Source organism: Caloenas nicobarica, chromosome Z, assembly GCF_036013445.1.
Source record: "Caloenas nicobarica isolate bCalNic1 chromosome Z, bCalNic1.hap1, whole genome shotgun sequence".
In the NCBI taxonomy this organism is placed as follows: Eukaryota; Metazoa; Chordata; class Aves; order Columbiformes; family Columbidae; genus Caloenas; species Caloenas nicobarica.
Window position 1 is genome coordinate 47,133,523 of NC_088284.1, and position 20,206 is coordinate 47,153,728.

The window sequence follows — 20,206 nt, forward strand, 5'->3', positions numbered from 1 at the left end:
TATTTTTGAAACTGAAAGTTGCACTTCCTGACTATTAGAAGATAACTTGGTACATAAGAGACAATTAAGATAATAGCTTGGTTTGTTGGACAGAAAGGACAAACTGATTTTCCTCAGAGTACATCAGAAAAAAGGTTGTTTGTAGCAGATTTTTTACTCTGGAATTTTCAAAGCCATTGGTTGATATCTTTCATAACAGCCTGCATTGTTTTTGGTTTTACAGCTGAACTGAACGTCATTGCTCCAATTATTTCTAACTTCTTCTTGGCCTCATATGCCTTGATTAACTTCTCTGTATTCCATGCTTCTCTTGCAAAATCTCCAGGTAGGCACTACATTTTGAGGGTGAGAGTTTAGCCCACAATTTCCTTACGCATAAATACAGTTTTAAAGATAGTAATATAAAGGAATATTTAGCTTAATTTAATTACTACATATCTATTTGACTGTCATGGTGCATCTGAATTACAAGTGTAATATGGTGTGTACTTGTCTTCTGAAATTTTTTGCTGAGGGAACACAAGATAATTCAGTGTTTTTTCAGAAACCCTTGAAGAAAGCTTTCTTGCTAATTCAGTGTCTGGTGTTCAAGAAGCACCCTTTTGTCGTCTTTAGATCTGTTAATATGTTTCATCTTCCAGTCCAGAAGAAACTGGAATTGCAGTGGTATTGCCACATTTTTATAGCCTTTGGTGTGGGAAGCTAGTTAAACTACAGAAATATGCCAAAACCCAGTACTTGCAAAACACACGTGTATCATACCCAGTCCACTATGCATTTGTACAGAAATAATGCCCTTAAAAATTTCTCAAGTTGCTGATCTGGGAAGACATCATTGCTTTGCCAGATCAGTGCATAACTCTGCTTAGACAATTCTACATCTAATGCGCTTGTTAATCTTGGGTGTGTTAGTGGGGGTGTGCAAATGTATTTTTGCTTTTTTGGATAAACGTGTGACAAATAGGGATGTAAAACAGTGATAATCCACTATTTTGATATATTCAAGTTCTACTTGGATGTATCTGTCCTTTTCATTTTCAGATGGTGAAAGTTTCTGGCCATGTGAAAGCAGTAAAAATGCACAACTAGAAACATTTAGTAGAATGTGAGAGACGGAGTCACAAGCTTATAATTCATGTTAGGCTAGCTTGAAAGCAAAAATCGACTGTCAGACAAGCTATTGCCAAAGGTTCCTGTAGTCTGATTCAATAGACATACTGGCACAAGCATCTTAAAACTTTACTTTTGAGATCTGTGTTTAGAGGGCAAAATTAGACACATTTGCATACCTATGTAAGAAAGATGCAAATTCATTTGAAAGGTGTTGGAAAATGGAAAGCATAAATGTGCCACAGTCTGTTTTGCATGATAGTGAAACTGTCACACATTTACATTAAATGTGATGCAGAACACTAGGGAAGGAAAAGAGGGATAGCACCTTCCTTCTCTTGGAGTAGTGGTTAAATTTATTTCCCTCCTCTTTTCTGTTCCCCAAATTATATTTCGGCTAGGTTGGCGCCCTGCTTTCAAATACTACAATATGTGGATTTCTCTTGTTGGAGCTATTCTGTGCTGCATTGTGATGTTTGTCATTAATTGGTGGGCAGCACTTCTGACGTATGTCATAGTCCTTGGACTATACATTTATGTCACTTACAAGAAACCAGGTATGTATAGCAGCTTCCGGCTATAGTGGGGGGAAATGGAATGTACAAGAAAGGAAAAAAGTTAGGCCCTTTAGGAGAAAAAAATAACATATTTCGGTTTGGCTGACTAGTTCAACCTGTTGCAGATGACACTTTCCTTTGCTGTGATATAAAGTAACCAAGCATGGCATTTTTTCCTGAACTGTTATTTTTTTTACTCTAAAGTTGTCACAGTCTTTGAAGAGTTGGGAAAAAAACCCTGTAATTCTTTCTTCCTGTAATTGTAACACATCAAACTTAAGTTTGCTAAAACTTCTAGAGAAATGTTATATTTAAACAGAATTGCCTGCTTAGCTGTATGGGTTTGACTAGTGTTGTATAGAATGTATAAGATGTAGCTTAAATCTTCTGTGTTTTCAATTGATATTCAACATTCATTTTGTGATCATGTAGTTTAACAGTGAACAGCTTTAAAATACTGGAACTTCAAATCTTCCAACAGATGTGAACTGGGGATCCTCAACACAAGCTTTGACATACTTGAATGCACTACAGCATTCTATTCGGCTCTCAGGAGTGGAAGATCACGTGAAAAACTTCAGGTAACAGTTAATACTAAAAGCATAGGAAATGACTTCTATGTATTCCGTAGGGTACTGTCACAATGTTTGTTATGATGGTTTCCAGTAAATGCCAGTTCATCTCCTGTGGATTATGACAACTTTGAATTTCACCACCATGGACATCCTCTGGACATATTTACACTAGCATCTTATTTCTGATTACGAGTGCACTTTAGAAGCAAGTCTATGGATGATGTCTGCTTATTGTTAGACACTTCATGGTTTGCATTACGAACTGTGAATTGTTTTCCTCTTTGAAGCTGAATTGGAAGATATGCTGCAAACTGCTGATGAGCATTCAGTCCATGTGCTTGGGTTAAAACTGATCTAACCTAAAATCCCCAAGATGTGTATACTGTGAATGTTGCCCTCAACACTAGGTATTTCACATTAGACATATTCTCTCATTGCACTTCAGTTTAGTAATGAGAGAGAGGCTACACGATTGTTTTTCACACACTGAAGAAGAGAACTGATGTCTGCCAACATGGCTACCCAGAAAAGTCCTACTCCAGAAGGCAGTTTTCTATCCTGTGGTATTTATGCCACTTTTCTGGCATAAGGTGTCATACAAGAAAGGTACTTAAAAATTTTCAACAAAAAGCATTGCATTAAACTAATTCCTCCAAATAAATAGAATGTGGTGTTATATAATCTCCGACTAAACTGACTTGGCATAGATCTGGCTGCAAAGTTAGATCCAACTTTGATTTTACATCAGATTGCTCGGGGCCCTATCCAGTCAAGTTTTGAGTATTTCCAAGGATGGAGGTTCTGTTGACCTGTCTCTTTAAATAGAGCAGTTAACCTCCTACATAGTGCCTGTGCCCAGCACAGGATTTATAGTGTCAGCACTTAATCAAGTGTTGCAGCTGCAGCTCTAAGTGTACTATTCTGTTATGCTCAGCCTATTAGCAAGAGAATCTAGCTACTAAAATCTTCCATTGTATATGAAGGGAGACTTTGAATACTTAGTGCAGCATTTAATAAGGAATGAGTTCAGGGAGAGATTCTTGATACAGGTGCCATTCTCTGAGGTTAGGTTTTTCAAAGAAGAGATCTATGGTATTTCCTGTTAGTTAGGAAAATACTCCAGTTCTAATCCCTAGCCTCTCTTGGTAGTGACTTAATTTTCTTTAAGAACTACAGGATAGGTACTTCCAGTGTCTGTTGCATACATACAGACAGGTGAAATTAGATATGTCAGCCAATCATGGTAGAGGTATGAGCACCACCTCAAAGAATATGACAGTACAACTAAATTGCAAATGTATTAATATGAGTATCAATGGGTTTTCCCACTTCCAAACTTGAAAGGGTTGGCTGCTGTAGGTATAAAACAAAAAACTTGAATTATAATTATGAAGCAGTTCTTCCTTCTGAAGCTCTAAGTCTTAATATGACATGAAAATCTCTGATTTATTCATAAACGTTTTATTACCTATTACATCAAGCTGCATTGTTAACAGGAAAAAAGTCTACATTCAGAAACTGTTGCTTAGGTATCAAGAGCAGCAATTTTCAAACTTCCCCTAATGCAAATCTAAAGGCCGGCATTAAATAATTAGCAATGCCAAACTGTGATTAGTGTTGCAAGCTTACTTCTGTCTGCTGAGAGTATTTTGGGTTACAAACACTGATGTAGAAATAGGCTTTATAGGAAAATTCTTACCTAGTGCAACTTTCTGCTTGTGCTGATATAGTGAATGAATGTTTTGCTGATCAGTATGTATTTAGGATTGCATGGGAAATACTTGAGCTCCTTTGTTTGGGAAGCTAGTATATAGCTTTTTGAGTTTTAAACTTCTTGTTATCCTAAGGAGATACAGATCTTAATGTTAAGCCAGTTTTAAGCACAGTGGCTTTAGGAGAACTGGTTTTGGCCTGATACTGGTTTCTAACCTATAGAAAAAAATGTTTTGAGTTCTAGAGCTACATTCTAAACCAGAGCAGCTCAGTATTTATGTATTTATAATATAGAGCAGAGGTGTCAAACTCATTTTCACCAGGGTCCACATCAGCCTCACTGTTGCCTTCAAAGGGCTGAATGTAGTTTTAGGACTGTATAAATGTAGGAGTAGTTAATGTAATTTTAGGACTGGATAAACGTAGGAGTAGTTCCATTTATACAGTCCTAAAATTACATTTGGCATTTTGAAGGCAACCATGAGGCTGATGTGGCCCCTGGTGAAAATGAGTTTGACACTGCTGATGTAGAAGTTCAGTGCCAAGAGCAAGGTCCTGCATGTGGGTTGAGGCAATCCCAAGCACAAATATAGGCTGGGAGGAGAATGGATTGAGAGCAGCCCTGAGGAGAAGGACTTGGGGGCATTGGCTGGTGAGAAGCTCGACATGACCTGGCAGTGTGCGCTTGCACCCTAGAAAGCCAACTGTATCCTGGGCTGCATCAAAAGAAGCATGACCAGCAAGTTGAGAAAGTTGATGCTGCCCCTCTGCTCTGGTGAGACCCCACCTGGAGTACTGTGCCCAGCCCTGAGGGCCCCATAATAAGAAGGGCACGGATCTGTTGGAGCAAGTCCAGAGGAGGGCCACCAAGATGATCAGAGGGCTGGAGGACCTCTCCTATGAAGAAAGGCTAGAGAAGAGAAGGCTCTGGGGAGACCTTATAGCAGCCTTCCAGTACCTAAAGGGGACCTACAAGAATGCTGAGAAGGGAGTTACTGCAAGGGCATGTAGTGATAGGACAAAGGGTAATGATTTTTTACTGAAAGAGGGTAGATTTAGATTAGATATAACGAAAAAATACTTTACCATGGGGCGGGTGAGACACTGGAACAGGTTGCCCCCACCCCTGGAAGTGTTCAAGGCCAGGTTGGATGGGGCTTTGAGCAATCTGGTCTAGAGGAAGGTGTCCCTACCCATGGCAGGAGGCTGGAACTAGATGATCTTTAAAATCTCTTCCAACAAAAACAATTATATGATTCTATGATAATACAAGTTTGCAGATGACACCAAGGTGAGTGGGAGTGTTGATCTGCTGAAGGGTAGGAAGGCTCTACAGGGAGGGATCTGGACAGGCTTGATTGTTGGGCTGAGGCCAGTTGTATGAGGTTCAACAAGGCCAAGTGCTGGGTGCTGCACTTGGGTCACAACAACCCCAGGCAATGTTACAGGCTCGGGGAAGAGTGACTGGAAAGCTGCCTGGGGGAAAAAGACCTGGGGGTGTTGATTGACAGGTGGCTGAACATGAGCCAGCAGTGTGCCCAGGTGGCCAGAAAGGCCAGCAGCATCCTGGCTTGTACCAGAAATAGTGTGGCCAGCAGGACTAGAGAAGTGATTGTGCCACTGTACTTGTCACTGGTGAGGCCTCACCTTGAATCCTGTGTTCAGTTTGGGGCCCCTCACTACAAGAAAGACATTGAGGTATTAGAGAGAGTGCAGAGGAGGGTGATGAGGCTGGTGAGGGGCCTGGAGCACAAGTCTCAGGAGTGGTTGAAGGAGCTGGGACTGTTCAGCCTTGAGAAAAGGAGGTTGAAGGGAGACCTTATTGTTCTCTACAACTACCTGAAAGGAGGTTGGAGCACGGTGGGTGTCTGTCTCTTTTCCCAAGTAACAAATGATACGACGAGAGGAAGCAGGCTCAAGTTGTGCCAGGGGAGGTTTAGACTCGATATTGGGAGAAACTTCTTCATGGAAAGGGTTGTCAGGCATTGGAACAGGCTGCCCAGGGAAGTGGTTGAGTCACCATCCCTGCAAGTGTTTAAAAGACATGTAGACAAGGTTCTTAGGGACCTGGTTTAGAGGTGGACTTGGTAGTGTTTGGCTTATGGTTAGACTTGACCTTCAGGTTCTTTTCGAACCTGAATGTTTCTCTTCTGTGATTCTAAGGTGGAAAATGAACTGGAGCTGCTGTACAGATTGACACAGATGGCTTATTTATTTTTGCAATATGAAAAATTATCTCTTGAATTCTGAAGCCTGGAGACTTCATCTTTTAAAAATGATGAGAAAGTTTTCTAGAATAACTTACTTGCAGTTGTTTGGCACTGCCTTCTGAATGGTAGTAATTAAAAAATATATATATATTATTCCAGTTTTTCTGTTGGGCACAGAAGAATATAAGCTAGAAAATGCAAAGGGAAGTGGCTTACAAATGGGAGAAGAAGTTCATCTCTCTGACCTTGTTTTGTCTAAAATCTGTTTCTGATCTTCTTAAATGTGTACGTTTTCAGATTTAGTGGGATTTCAAAGTCTGGAACCATTTAATCATAGGTCTGCTGACAGTTGTGGAAAAACAGATCTTAATTTAGTATAGTCTTGTAAAAGTAGATGAGGTTACTACCTCTCCAGTGATGATTATGTTCTTATGGCCAATATTTGGAAGAAACTTATTTCCGTTAATGAAGAACTCCACTACTCCAGATGAAATTAATTCCAACCTTTTTTTTTTCTTCATCATCTATTCCAATTCTAGACCTCAGTGCTTAATTATGACAGGTGCTCCAAATGCACGTCCAGCTCTACTTCACCTTGTCCATGCTTTCACCAAGAATGTGGGTTTGATGATCTGCGGCCACGTACACATGGTAGGTGTATTCTGTCTGTACTTTAAAGTAAGGTATCTTGGTGGAGGTGTTTTAACCCATTTGCCTTTTTGGGGGGTGGTTCTTGTTTTTGTGTTGTTGGTTTGTGGGTGTGTTTGGTGTGTAGGGTTTTGTTTGGGGTTTTAGGTTTTTTTGTGTGTTTTTTAATGAAAACATCATTAGACATTGAGAAGTGCAAAAAGGTTTACTGGTAGGATCCACTCACGTGTGGTCGTCACTGTTCAAGTTAGGTATACTGCAGGGGAAACTTTGCAAAATTAGTACCTCTCATCATTTGATGCTTAAATGCTGGGGAAGCTTTGTAGGAGTAAAGTGAACATTGGATTACAGCCTGGGTCTGTTTCTCTCCTTGTGTCATACAATCTCATGTACTCTCTCATGCTTTAGGCAGAGCAGTTAAGTCAAAGTGATGTGTAGTATACAGCTAGATTTCCTTTCAGTGTTAACTGTTTCAGGAAGATTGATTCCTGTGTTGCTTTCTTACAAAGTCTGGACTAAAATAAACCTTCTTAAGTAGGAAATTCAGTATCAGTTTAGCCAATAGCAAAAATTGCTGTTAACATTTCTAGTAGTTTTTTCTTCCTTCAGTTATCAGATTCATTTCATTGACCAGTGAAACAGCAAGATAAACAGGCATTTCCTTTCCTGTACTCTTTCTGCCCAGCCCCTAGTATTTTGGAGTTGGGGTGTGCGAGGACAGTTCTGGAAGGACATAATTTCAGCAGTCCTTACTACTTAAAAAAAAAAAAAATCTACAGCAGACCTATAGAGGTTTTGGAGTGGAAGGAAGGAAGCAAGTTTCAAGTAACTGTTCTTCAGAATTGTGCTTGTCATGAGTTGTCTTAACTGTGTTATAAGGTGGCTGTCATACTATGGTCTGTATCAAAACTTCAGTTAGCTACAGAGACACCGTTGCATCTCTGATAAACACTGGAAGTGGTGTTTTAGCATACTCAGATTGTGTAGTTTAGCTTCATGATTAAAGGCCAAAATTTTTCTGTCACATCACTAAGAACATTTAAACAAGTAAATGCAAAGATTGATTACTTTTAAACATCATAGATCATAGAATGTTCTGAGTTGAAAATATGTTTAGATTTACCACACTTAATAAATATGATTTGCCTCTGATCTACTGAAGCAGTAAGAGCAAATCGAGTTAACATTTCAGTAAGTGCGAAGGACAGAAACTGTGTAATACGAGAGAGGTAAGATACCACATAAAGAATTACTGTCTTTCAAAAGTAGGGCTGTACTGAAAAGAATAATATAGTATAATCCTTATTGTAGGAAAGCAATTCTGACAAGAGATTTTCTGGGAGTGTATCTTATCTCTATTTAAAATTGCTTTCCTACAAGATGACACTACCTTATTCTTCACTTAATCTGACCATTTAGTCAGAGTCTGTATAGTTTTGCAAAACCTAGACTAGTGTGTTCTTGATTTTACCTTGTCCTGTATTCTGAATTTTGATGTCTGGGAGGAACACAATGATTTGTCCTGATGAAAGTAATGAAACTGTTAAAGAGGAGATGACTTTGACTGCAACATAAAACTGCAGAAGTGACACTACTGTGACAAAGTTTTTCTGATGAGGATAATGTATGCACAGAGGCAAGCATGTACAGCTTGAAACAAATATTCCCTTAAAGCCTGATATTAAGTCATGCTATATCTATGTATGTTTCATGAAAAAGCCATTTCTTCTTAAAACTACTTCATGCTTTGGAGGACAAGTTTTTGCCGCTTCCTGGGGAAGTGGGTTGTGCTCTGCAGGAACAAGATTGCTAAAGCTTGAGCAACACTCTTCCTAAAAATTATAATTTAGTCCACTCTTTGCTGCTGATATTGCCTGGAATTTTGTTGTTTTGGGTTTTTTAATAGTGTGAAAGCATGTTTTGAGGATCTTCAAGTTCAAATTGGATTCCAGCAGTGAAATCAAGAAAGTTGGGGAGGGTGCAGGCTTTGTTACTACTCAAAATTCATGTTCTCTCTGCTGTTTTTATTTCCTTACTTTGAAAGGGTCCTCGGAGGCAAGCAATGAAGGAGCTGTCAACTGATTTGGCTAAATATCAACGATGGCTAATTAAAAACAAGATGAAGGCTTTCTATGCACCAGTGCATGCAGAGGACTTGAGGGATGGAGGGCAATACTTAATGCAGGTATACCTCTCTTTCTTTTTTTTTTTTTATTAAAGTGGTGACGATGAACATCAAACTTGGAAGATTTTATACTTTGAAGTGTTTTCATTTTGCAAAGTTACATCAAAACTTTGAAAAATACTTTGTTTTCTGCTTAGAGAAAATAATAGAACCTTTAGTTGTTTCAGTAACATGTTTTAAAAAAAATTTTTTGTTGTTCTTAGGCTGCTGGTCTGGGTAGAATGAGACCTAACACCCTTGTTGTTGGATTTAAGAAAAACTGGAGACAAGGTGACATGAGAGACGTTGAAACCTATATCAATTTATTCCAGTAAGTAGAAAACGGGGAGGTGTAGCTCTTATGTTCCATTTCAGTACCTTTGGTAGTAACGCAAGAAGATCTTAGTTGCATGACATCTCTTTCAGGTAGACTCAGACTTAACATATTGCTGATCCAGCAATCTTCCATATCTTGTGTTTTTCTGATATGGAAATTAATAAGCAAGTCTTTATAAACAGCTTAGATTTTTATATAGTAACTCCTTCTGCATCTGGAAAGAGTTGACACAGTGGTCTGAGGTTTAAGAGTTATTGTCCTTAGAGATGGAGTTAGTGTCTTAGGTGCCAGTTTGCTGAATTCTTTAAAGCATAGTTTCTACAGAAAGCAGGGATTTTCCTGCACTTTTTCTGTATGGATTAAGTATAGGAGAGAACAAATCAACTCTTATGCTGAAGTTCTATCTTCGCTAAACCTTGTTTTCATATACAAGAAATATTTTACTTGCTAATATGCAGCACTGACACCTAAAGTAATACAGTAGTCAGAAAGGAGATGGGGAAGGAAATACCAATGTAATTTTACAGTACTGAAAAGCAGACCAGTTCTGGTAAAAAAATTGAGTAGAATAACTTGAGCTACGAACACTTAAGAAAACCAAAACTGGCTTCTTGCATTTATATAGAGAGTTTTTTGTTTTCCTTATGTGCTGTTTAATCCACTTCACTTGTGCTTTACACTTCTCATTTACTGTGCATTTAAAAGAGACAATAGGGAATTACAGGTAGAGATTAGAAAAGGAAAAAAATTATACTTTCCCAGCTCCTTATAGAGAAAAGCAGGAGCACCAAATGCAGTGAAAAATAAGGAAACATGTTGGTTAGTTCTTGTTTTTTCTTTTTTTTCTGTTTTACTTTGGAACGGCTCGTGCTGGAAGATCTGTGAAGGCTAACAAGTTATGTGGTTCTCCACATCTCTAAAGAAACCTCAGGAAGTAATAACTGTAGGTCAAGCTTATTTCTGGAAAATCTCTGGAAAATTGAAAGTTTCTGAAGCACACAATAGAAACACATCTAATCTTTACAAATTTAACAAATTAAATAATGAATTTAAAATGTTCACCAATGGACAAAACATTTTCTTCTTAAATCAACCTCAATTTTTCTTGGATTTATTATAGAATATTTTGATACTTTGCACATTTCTAATCGAGTCTTACTGCTTCTAAAGAGAAGACTTTAATGAGTGAAATCTTGAGAAATTTTTGTTTGGGGAAATGACATGGGAGGGAGTTCTCTGATTTATAGTTGGTTGTTATGAGGTATTTATATCTAATACAGTGATCAATGGCTAATGCAAACTGTATGACATGGTTGAGTTCATGTTTTTCTGTCTTATATCTTGGGGAGGGGTTACTCCATTTTTACTCATCCATTTATTTAGGCTTTTTGCTTGTTTCTACAATAATGAAGTTTTCCCTCTTTGTTTTTTAAGGGAGCGAATTCCTTCCCCATTAGATACAATAGAAGTAGTCACATTACGGCTAACTTATAGCTAATTTGATTCTAATTTACAACTTTGTAGGTGATTTTAGTACCCAAAAGTCTTCGAAAGACGTCAGAAATGTTAGTTCCCAAATCAAGGGTATCTACACAAAATAAATCCCTGTATTGATGCGGAAGATAAGAATTCAGATTTCTCAGTGTGTCTTATCATCTGTGCAGAACTTGACTGACATGTTCATGTTGCTTTTCTTATTCACTGTTTACATAGGAGAAAGAGGGAGGAGAGGGAATAAATATCCCTTCTATGTGTTACTCTTCAATACGTGGTATTCAGTTCACTGATGCGGTTGATAGTTTCGAATTGAAACTGAAATTGTAACACAAATTTATTATTTGGGAGTTTAAATGGCAGTGTTTAATCACTGGAATTTGTTTGAAGAGGGTGTGTAAAGTAGGTCCTTTGGGAAATAAAAGGTTTTAGTTTTTTTGTTTGTTTTGGTTTTGTTTTGTTCTTCTTGTTTAGTGATGCCTTTGATGTTCAGTACGGTGTAGTTGTCATCCGCCTAAAGGAGGGCCTGGACATTTCTCACCTTCAGGGCCAAGGTAAGATACATTTTGTTTTATCTGATAAATAGCTGTTCAAATTCCCTTTTAATACCACTTTCTGAAAATATTAGATAAAGATAAGTTATTAAAAAAAACCAAACCAAAACTCAAACCATGTCTCATAGAATAATGTCACTGAAATTAACAAGTTGGGAATGTAGAATAAGAATACCCCATGCTCAGCAACAGAACCTGTTTTTCTATGTGTTTCAACTTTCTTCATTCGTAAGCTGCACATAGTTGCTTCCGAAGGATTTACTGTTTTACTGAAACAAATTGAAGAGGCTGCCAAATTGGTATAAAATATTTGGGACCATGTATAGAAATCCTGAAAATCACAACAAATGTTGCATGGTGGGTCTGATGTGGGTTGCCAACCCCTACAGACACTAGTTTAGAGACTTCAGCAGTAGTCCATCTCAGGTTTGGAAAGGTTTTCTGTTTTCAATGTGGAAGACTTGGTTATGCTTTGTAGGTAGTGGTGTTAAGCAAAATTGTATAATTTTAGTTAGATTTCAAGCAGAATAATGAAGGAAGCCTGTGAGCTTTGGCAGCAGCTGTCAACTGAATTGATAATATCTCATTTGTTTGTAGCTTACTCTATCAAGGTCGATACAGTGAGGAAGAATGCTGCAGGGGGGTCATCTTCCTGAAGAGAGGAGGGTCGTTCCTTCACTGCAAACATAGGAATGTCTTAGGATTTGGAGAGAGACAGAAAACCTGTCCCTGTGTGCAGGAGGGCAGAGGTGTATCAGAAATGGCAAGGAGTGAACCTGCAGTGTAAACAACACTGCTGAGAAGATGGGGAAATATTAACACCAAGATGTCAGGAGATTCTTAGTATCCACTGTGGTGCAGCAGCCAAGGGACGTGCAGATTCTGCCACAGCATAAGACATCCACAGCCTGCAGGATACAGCCCTGGCCTCTGGTATTTTAATATGTTAGACTGGGTCTGCTTGGCCTTTACAAGAAAATACTCTGAAGACTGCTGAGAGGAGGTCAGGCCAGGTTGCTAATGAAGGGCTTTGCATTTCCAGGCATCTCCTGCATCCTGTACATCTTGGGGTGGAGAGAAACAGCCTCTTGGGAAGGGAGAGGAACTCCTGTGGGAAACTTTCAGCCAGACAAAGTCCAGTACATGAATAGGTTGTCCAGAGAGGTGGTGGATGCCCCATCTCTGGAGACACTCAAGGCCAGGCTGGATGGGGCTCTGAGCAACCTGATCTAGTAGAAGATGTCCCTGCTCATTGCAGAGAGCTTGGACTAGATGACCTTTGAAGGTCCCTTCCAACCCAAACTGTTCTATGATTCTATGTGAGTTTGCTTTAACCCTGACAGCTACGAAGTAGCATCACTGAAACTAAACCTGGAAAAAAACCTCAGCTGTGAGACATACTTGGTCTGGGTCTTATATAAGGCTCATCTTCCTCTTGGAGTTAGAGTGGAAATGGATTTTTTTTTTTTCCCCTCCTGGTTGTACTTCCTCAGTATTAGCTCACTCTGTTTTATGTTTAGTCTGTGCTAATGCAATCAACACCCTTCTTTGCTGTAGTATAACAGCTGCAGTAGAGTGTAACCAACTGTGAATGATCTTTGTGTAGTCACATACCTCTATTGGTACCATTTGGAACAATTAAGTGGCTTATAATGTGTTTCTTTACTGTCTCAAAGAAGAGTTACTGTCATCCCAAGAAAAATCTCCATGTGCCAAGGATATCATAGTAAAAGTGGATTACAGCAAGAAGGCTGAGACAGACACTTGCATAGCTTTTGCTCCATCATCCAGTGATAGAAGCCCAACTCTACATAAAGGTAACTTGCTAGTTAGCAGTGAAATTTGACTTCTTACTCTCTCTCATTCTCTTTTCAGTTCCTTTCTCCCCTCACCAAGGAATTATTTATGGAATTTTTGTGTCTGTGGAACAGAAGTGTGTCATGCTTTTCTAGCCCTAGATGTCAAATCACTTGAGTACTTTGGTTTAGAGCTGACCAGTATGTAAAATAATCTTTCATGTCTAGTTGCCTAAATAAACCAGGTGGTAGACAATGACCTACAATGGATTTTTCTTTGTTAATGAGTTTGGGCATTAAAAATTGCTTGTCAATCGTGCCGCATATCAATATACTATGTGTGATTTGCAGGCTGCTAAATTTATGGAGGTTTTTTCACTTGAGACTGGAATATTATGTGCCTGTTAACAAACACACATAATTCAGGATACTCTGACATAACAATAATCAACTTGCCTCTTCTTTCTAAAGTAAAAGCTTGGAGTGACTTAATAGTTAAGTGAGCAGTGTGATTAATTCTTTTTAAGTACAAATAAATCTCAGGGTCTTGTAGACTGCATTTGCATGCTACTTTTCTTTGTATCAAAATCCATTCCATTCTACATCTTTATTTTCTATTTTTTTAATATACATTAGTAATGTTTTCATTAACATCATAAAGGAAATTAACCTTTTTATTTTGTATCTTTAATAATCTTCCAGAGGAGGACGAGGATGGAAAGACTCCAACACAACCACTGTTGAAAAAAGGCAGGCATTTTCCACCTTTTTGTGTTAAATCATTCTTTTGCATTGTTAATTTCAGTTTTCCTTTTGTACTCCTTTCTACACATATGAGAGAGAGAAAAATACCAGCCATGCAATGTTAATTTATTTCTTCATATCTGCTTTGGAATGTGTTTCATCTTTAGGGATTAGCCTATGGAAAAATGGCAGCTTCGTGGAAATTCTCAGAACAAGTTGCTAGTGAGAAAAGATTGTGCATACGTCTAAGATATGAATGTTGGATTTTTTTTCTTTTATTCTTAAGTAACATTTGAAATGTGTTCAGGAGCTCGCTTAGTTCTTTGTGTCTCAGGTATCTGTCTGGGTCCTTACTTCATCCTAGTGTAAGGGAAATACTATCTAATGGTATAGTGGAAGTGCACCATCAGGTTATTCAGTAGATCTTCTAAAGCCATAGTTGTTGCTCTGTTATTTGGAATTGTTCAATAGCTTGCAAATTAAGGCATCATATAGCCACTCAGTGAGATTAACATCTGAAAGTGGTCATTCAAATAAACAGCATTTTGACAGATGACTTGAGCAGTTTTCACTTCCTGGTTTATTTCAGACTTTTTTGAGTTAAGCAAATGTTTTTACCTTAACTAAGATTCATCTAACTTTTAAAATACTTTTTTCATAATTTCAACATCTAGAAGCTGTTATGTTTTAATAATGGAAATGAGATTGCATCTTGAAGCTCAAGATGGCAGTTTGGAAGAAGTCCCAGTATGCAGTGAAGTGCTATATTAACATAAATCAGTCAAAGATGTACTCTAAATTTAAAAATGTCTCGTAGAATAAGGACTGAGATGAATATCAAACTCTTGGCTCTTGTTCAAACTGAGGTTTCAGTTAAGGGTAAAAGGGTTAGTTTTTTCTGTAGCTTTTAAAAAAATATATTTACCTGTATTAATCTGCTTGAAAATGACATTGTTCTCTTGTTCTCAGCAAATCAAATAACTTTGCTACGCAAAATGGTCTACACTGAGCCTTACACGTGCAAAACAGTACTTGTTGCAAAAGATAGAGTTCTAGTACACAGAACTAGCTTTTCTTTTTACCACATACTTAAAAATGGATTTAAGAAGAAAAGTGCTTAGGACATGGTATTTACTTGTAAATTAGTATCTACATGTTTTTAGGGAAGTTTTGTCATATGCAAGTGGTAGACAGTGCATGACCTAATGCTCTGAATTATGTATGCAAGTTTAGTTAAATTGTGCAGGCAAATGACTGTATAAAGATCTTACAGATCCTCTCTTTCGTAAATGTCTGCTAAGTGACTTTGAGATTTAAATCTTTAACTGCTGAAGTTATAAGTTCACAGACTTGCTAAATACAGCTCAGTTTATCTAATCAAAATTTGGAGTCAGGGTAAGGGAGAAGAAACAACTTTTATTTAAACTTGCATATATCACAAAATACTTAGAAGTTGCATTTGATTAATTTCAGGGTAATTAACGAAAACACTTAAAAATCAAGTTTCATCATACGTTTTTCCAGATTCAAAGAGTCCATCTTCTCCTTTGAACTTGGCTGACCAAAGACTTCTTGATGCTAGTACTCAGTTTCAGAAGAAACAAGGCAAAAGCAATATTGATGTCTGGTGGCTCTTTGATGACGGAGGTAATGTGCTTTATACATTAAAACAAATGTTGAAACTAAAATTATTGAAGAGATTTTGAATTAATTGTTAATGGGTATTTTTCAGTCAGCTCGTATATAGAGCATTGTGTAGAGCATTTGTAATCTATTTTCTGAATCATTCCTAAATTCTGGTCAAAATGCAGGTTTGACGCTGTTGATTCCTTATCTTCTAACAACCAAGAAGAAGTGGAAAGACTGTAAGATCAGAGTGTTTATTGGTGGAAAAATAAACAGAATTGATCATGACAGAAGAGCGTAAGTTGACCTACAAACATTTAATTGAAAATGCTAATAGAGCATGATACACAGTAGATGACTTTCTCTTCCTCGTAGCCTTCTTTCAATTGTTCTTTGGGGTGTAATTCTATTTCTTTCTCAAAAAAAAATTTACATTTCCTCCAGATTGTTTTGGATGAGATGCCTCAAGTTAAAGTAAATTTTCTGCATCATTGTCTCAGACTAACATTTTGTCAGGTATTTTCTGAGGTTGTCTTTAAGGCACAGCTCTTCTCTTAGTTTTATTATTTGGAAAAGGGGAGGAGGGGTGGTGTTGTGGCTGGGTTTGTGGGTTTTGTTTTTCCTTGTTTGTGGTTTTTATTCCTTGTTTGCTTGTTATGTTTGGTTTTTGTTTGTTTGTTTCCAAAGCATGCTGTTGATGTATAGCTGTATGCCAGGTTAGGTTTTTTCCCCCCTATCACATTTAAGTGTGTGTTTTGTTTGTTTGTTTCCTTAAAGTAGTGTTTTTATTACCCAGCACCTATCTGTTTACCCTGTGAGATAATTAAAAATCTAATAATGCATAAAGGCTTGTTTTTCTCATACAGGATGGCTACTTTGCTCAGCAAATTTCGAATAGACTTCTCAGACATTATGGTTCTTGGGGATATTAATACTAAGCCAAAGAAAGAGAAGTAAGTCTCAAAAAAACCCCATCTTGTTTGTTGGTTGAATTCTTGATCTCTTTCATGGATTTAGAATACTTCACTCTTCCCTACATAGCAGTTTTGGTAGAGTAGTTCCTATGACATCCAGTGTTTCACGAAAATTCAGTAAATACATTAATCAATAATTCCTATGTCCAAGAACATAGAATTTTGTATTTTTTGAATCTCTGGCCTGTAGACTGTAATATTACATTTAGAAAAATACGGTTTTTAAAAAATCCAATTTCTCTAGAGCTATCTTCTCTGAAAAGAGGACTGTTTATAAAAACTTAAATGGCCTTTATCTTACTTGGTTTAATGTAACCAACTTAGTCTTCAGATAGCCTGATTTTTTTTTTTATTTTTTTTTTTTTTAATTGTTTGGACTTTTAATTTGCACAGGGTTCATCATACATGCGACATTTCTGATTGTCAGCTTTAAAAGATACTAATTGTAGATGGCTTTCAGTGCAAATGTATAACAGAATGTGTAAGATCTAAAAATATTATCTTCCTTTCCCTTCAAGTCTTATTTAGTATGTTAAAGTTGTAAAAATATCTTATGGATGTATCAGAATAATTTGACATGTCACACAAATTAGGAAATCCTGTTCTACAACTTATGTAAATGGTGAATCCTAATATGCATTCTTTAATACTCTGCTTTTTAATCACCTTTTCTTAAATGTATAGAATATATCAAGCAACTAAAACAGTAGAGTACTTCTGGCATTCTGTTGATTTCTGGATGTCTTTGCTCCTCTAAGCCTGCTGATGTAAAATGTGTAAACTTAAAGGTAGTATGCATTTATGCACAGAAAGTTGAGATTGAGATTATTTTATTTTACAGAAGCGATCCATGAATTAGTTATTCTGAGAGCATTTTTTCTATCTTTCTGGGTACATTCCCCATGATATATCAAAAACCTTTCTAAAGTACCAGCTGGCATTAACAATAGCTGTAAACTAAGTGGGGGAAGATGATGATGTGTTGCACAGCAGCTGTTAAAAATATATTGTTAATACAGTTATTTTTTGTTCAGCCAAAAAATAGCAGATCACATTTGGTTTTTTCCTTATGATGAAGGCGAAGTTGTATCAGCTAACATCATTAAAGACCACCAAGGCTAGAAAAAAAGATGTGGTGGGTTTTTTTAGTAGTGTGGGGGTGTCTAGGGGGAATAGGAATTTCCCCCATGCCCATTTTCTAATGGAGGTATGTTTAACTATATGGAAGCTAACACGTTACACCTAGTGATATTACAATAAGAGGTATTCTTTGATGTTTGTCAAACTTGCTACATTGTAATTTGCAACGACAGAAGACTGGCAATACCTTGTCATATTGATAAAAAACCAATCAAATATCATCAAAATGCAGTTATATTATTGGATGTAAGGCACACATTTCAGTATGTTCTGCTAAAAATCTTGCATATTTTTCTCATATCTCACATGCTGGGGCTGTGCAAAATGAAGTTATTATACTTCCATAATTTGTGGCAGCCATTGTTTGCTGTTATCCTAATATGGGTAGAGAAAATAGGGTAATGTCAGTTGTTCTTTCTAGTAGAAGTGAGTGTCTCCTTGGTCTTCAGGTTTTCTTTCAAAGTTCTTGCTAGAGTTAAAATAAATTCAAAGTAACAAGTGCAACAGGAAGACTAAACAAGATGGCTGTGGTTACTTGCATTTGAATGTGGCCATCAGACTGTATTGGAAAGATTTAAAAGAAACAAAATAAAAATATCAAAGCAAAAATCCTAATGGCACTAGCATGAGACGATAGCTTTTTTTTTTTAGTGCGACATATAGTTTCCTCTTTCAAATTTAATTCTGAAGAAACTACTGTTAGTTACTATACATTTTCTAAGGTAGTACTCTTCAGCTTTCAAACAATTATAGTAAAACTCTAGCAATAAAATTGGGGAGGGTTTTTTGTGTGGTTTTCGTTTTTGTTTTACTGGCTAAAACATTTAGTTGCGTGAGGAACCTCAGTTGCATAATGAACAGTGAAAGATCTCACAGATGTCCCTAATTGTTTGCTGATTTATAATGTCTGTGTATACAAATAGCTCATGTGATGTTCTAACTGCAATTGTCAGTGAAAAAAATTCAGTTCACTTAATTTTTACATAGTAATAAAACTTATTTTCTGATAACCATGACAGTCATTGCTGACATATAGACTCATACATGTTTTAATCTAGCTTTTCACTTAATCATTTCAGTATCGCAGCTTTTGAAGAAATGATAGAGCCCTTCCGACTTCACGAAGATGATAAAGAACAAGAAGTTGCAGATAAAATGAAGGAGGATGAGCCGTGGAGGATAACAGATAATGAACTTGAGCTTTACAAGACAAAGGTTCTGTGTTCTTTAGAGTGTTATTTTAAATGTTGTTGAACTTCTTATCCTAATTCTTATTGCTACTGTATATGTGGATGTGATATCAATGAGTTAATTCTTGTTATTCTGTTTTCCATGGCTGTTTTCATGCAAAACTGATGGAAAGCAGCATCCAACACCATTTAGATGGTTCACCAAAAAATAAAACTTTCTCCATTTCTGTATGTGAGGCCCTAAACTACTTTCCTACAGTATTTCAGCAGTTAATATAGAAAAATATAGTCCATATTCAGCTTGACTTTTTTTGACCAAAGTAACATTTTCTACTTCATAATTAAAAAAAAAAAAAATACATTAAGGAGCAGTTAAACGTTTGACACTTTTCCCAAGCAGCTGTGCACTACAGAGATGTCAGAGGTATTCCTTCTCAAGTACTTTGATGGAGGAGACTCAGGTAGTGTCCTATAACAGGATGCAGATATAGGCATGTATCTCTTTAAAGAAAGACTGGTTAAAGTTTCAGTGATCAGATGTTATTCAAGGGGGTCCTGACTGTATGCCACCCTTATCTGCTTTTTCCTGTCTGGGTTTTTACAACTTCTGTGAGGATTTGCAGTAGAGAAGAAATGGGAATAAGAGGTCATTCTGCATTGTAAGAGGGGGAAAAAAAAGAAAAAAATAAAGTTTAACAGGTGGGTACAGACTGACTGGCAGCTGCTGCTGAGGTATCTTAACTGCATATTACCAAGGGAGAAGATCTTTATGAAGTACAGTTGCTTTATAGTTGTTGAACTGCTTGATGCCTTACTGTTCCTCTTGTCTACAAATGTCACCAAAACTCATTTCAGGAAGTGATTTATTCTTTTGTCTGCTGATAGCTTAATTATTTCTGCAGCCACTAGCCCACAGGTTAACTAGATCTCAGCTCATCTGAGAACAACAGGACTATACAAAATGGTTAACTCAAAATGTTTGCTATAAAGTTAGTTGACATAAAAGAGAACTGAAAATAACTGAGCAAGCTGTATCAGATGTGAGGACAGGATAGGGTAGTAAAAAAAGGGAGGCCCATTATGGAGGTAGGCTTACCAAGTAAAGATGGGACTTCAATTTTGTAAGACCTGCTCACTGTGAGCTTATAGAATGTGGTTAAAAGAACCTTGAAGAGACCATAGAAGGTTCTTGCTTCCAAGAGCTATTGAGGATGGTGTTATTACTAGAGGAACTATCTTAAATCTAGCTTTCAGAGTAGTTGGCCTATTTGCATGTTTTAAGCTTACTGCTTCCTTCACTCCTAGGCTTAAAACCATGGGTATTTCAGAAAAGTGAACAAGTTGCCAAACTGAGGCGGAAGTACACGTTTTCTA

General features: G+C 37.2%; 1 protein-coding gene across 1 annotated transcript in view; it reads left to right on the forward strand.

Annotated features, from left to right (window-relative positions):
- The window catches only part of SLC12A2 (solute carrier family 12 member 2), a 66,441-nt gene that overhangs the window by 42,241 nt on the left and 3,994 nt on the right, over nt 1–20,206 (forward strand). Inside the window, exons 13-25 of the mRNA XM_065655687.1 lie at nt 224–325; nt 1,512–1,667; nt 2,149–2,248; nt 6,705–6,816; nt 8,858–8,998; nt 9,202–9,308; nt 11,283–11,362; nt 13,039–13,179; nt 13,861–13,908; nt 15,427–15,549; nt 15,714–15,825; nt 16,395–16,481; nt 18,722–18,857. Of these exons, the coding sequence (XP_065511759.1) occupies nt 224–325; nt 1,512–1,667; nt 2,149–2,248; nt 6,705–6,816; nt 8,858–8,998; nt 9,202–9,308; nt 11,283–11,362; nt 13,039–13,179; nt 13,861–13,908; nt 15,427–15,549; nt 15,714–15,825; nt 16,395–16,481; nt 18,722–18,857 (1,445 nt within the window). The remainder of the gene's footprint in view (nt 1–223; nt 326–1,511; nt 1,668–2,148; nt 2,249–6,704; nt 6,817–8,857; nt 8,999–9,201; nt 9,309–11,282; nt 11,363–13,038; nt 13,180–13,860; nt 13,909–15,426; nt 15,550–15,713; nt 15,826–16,394; nt 16,482–18,721; nt 18,858–20,206) is intronic.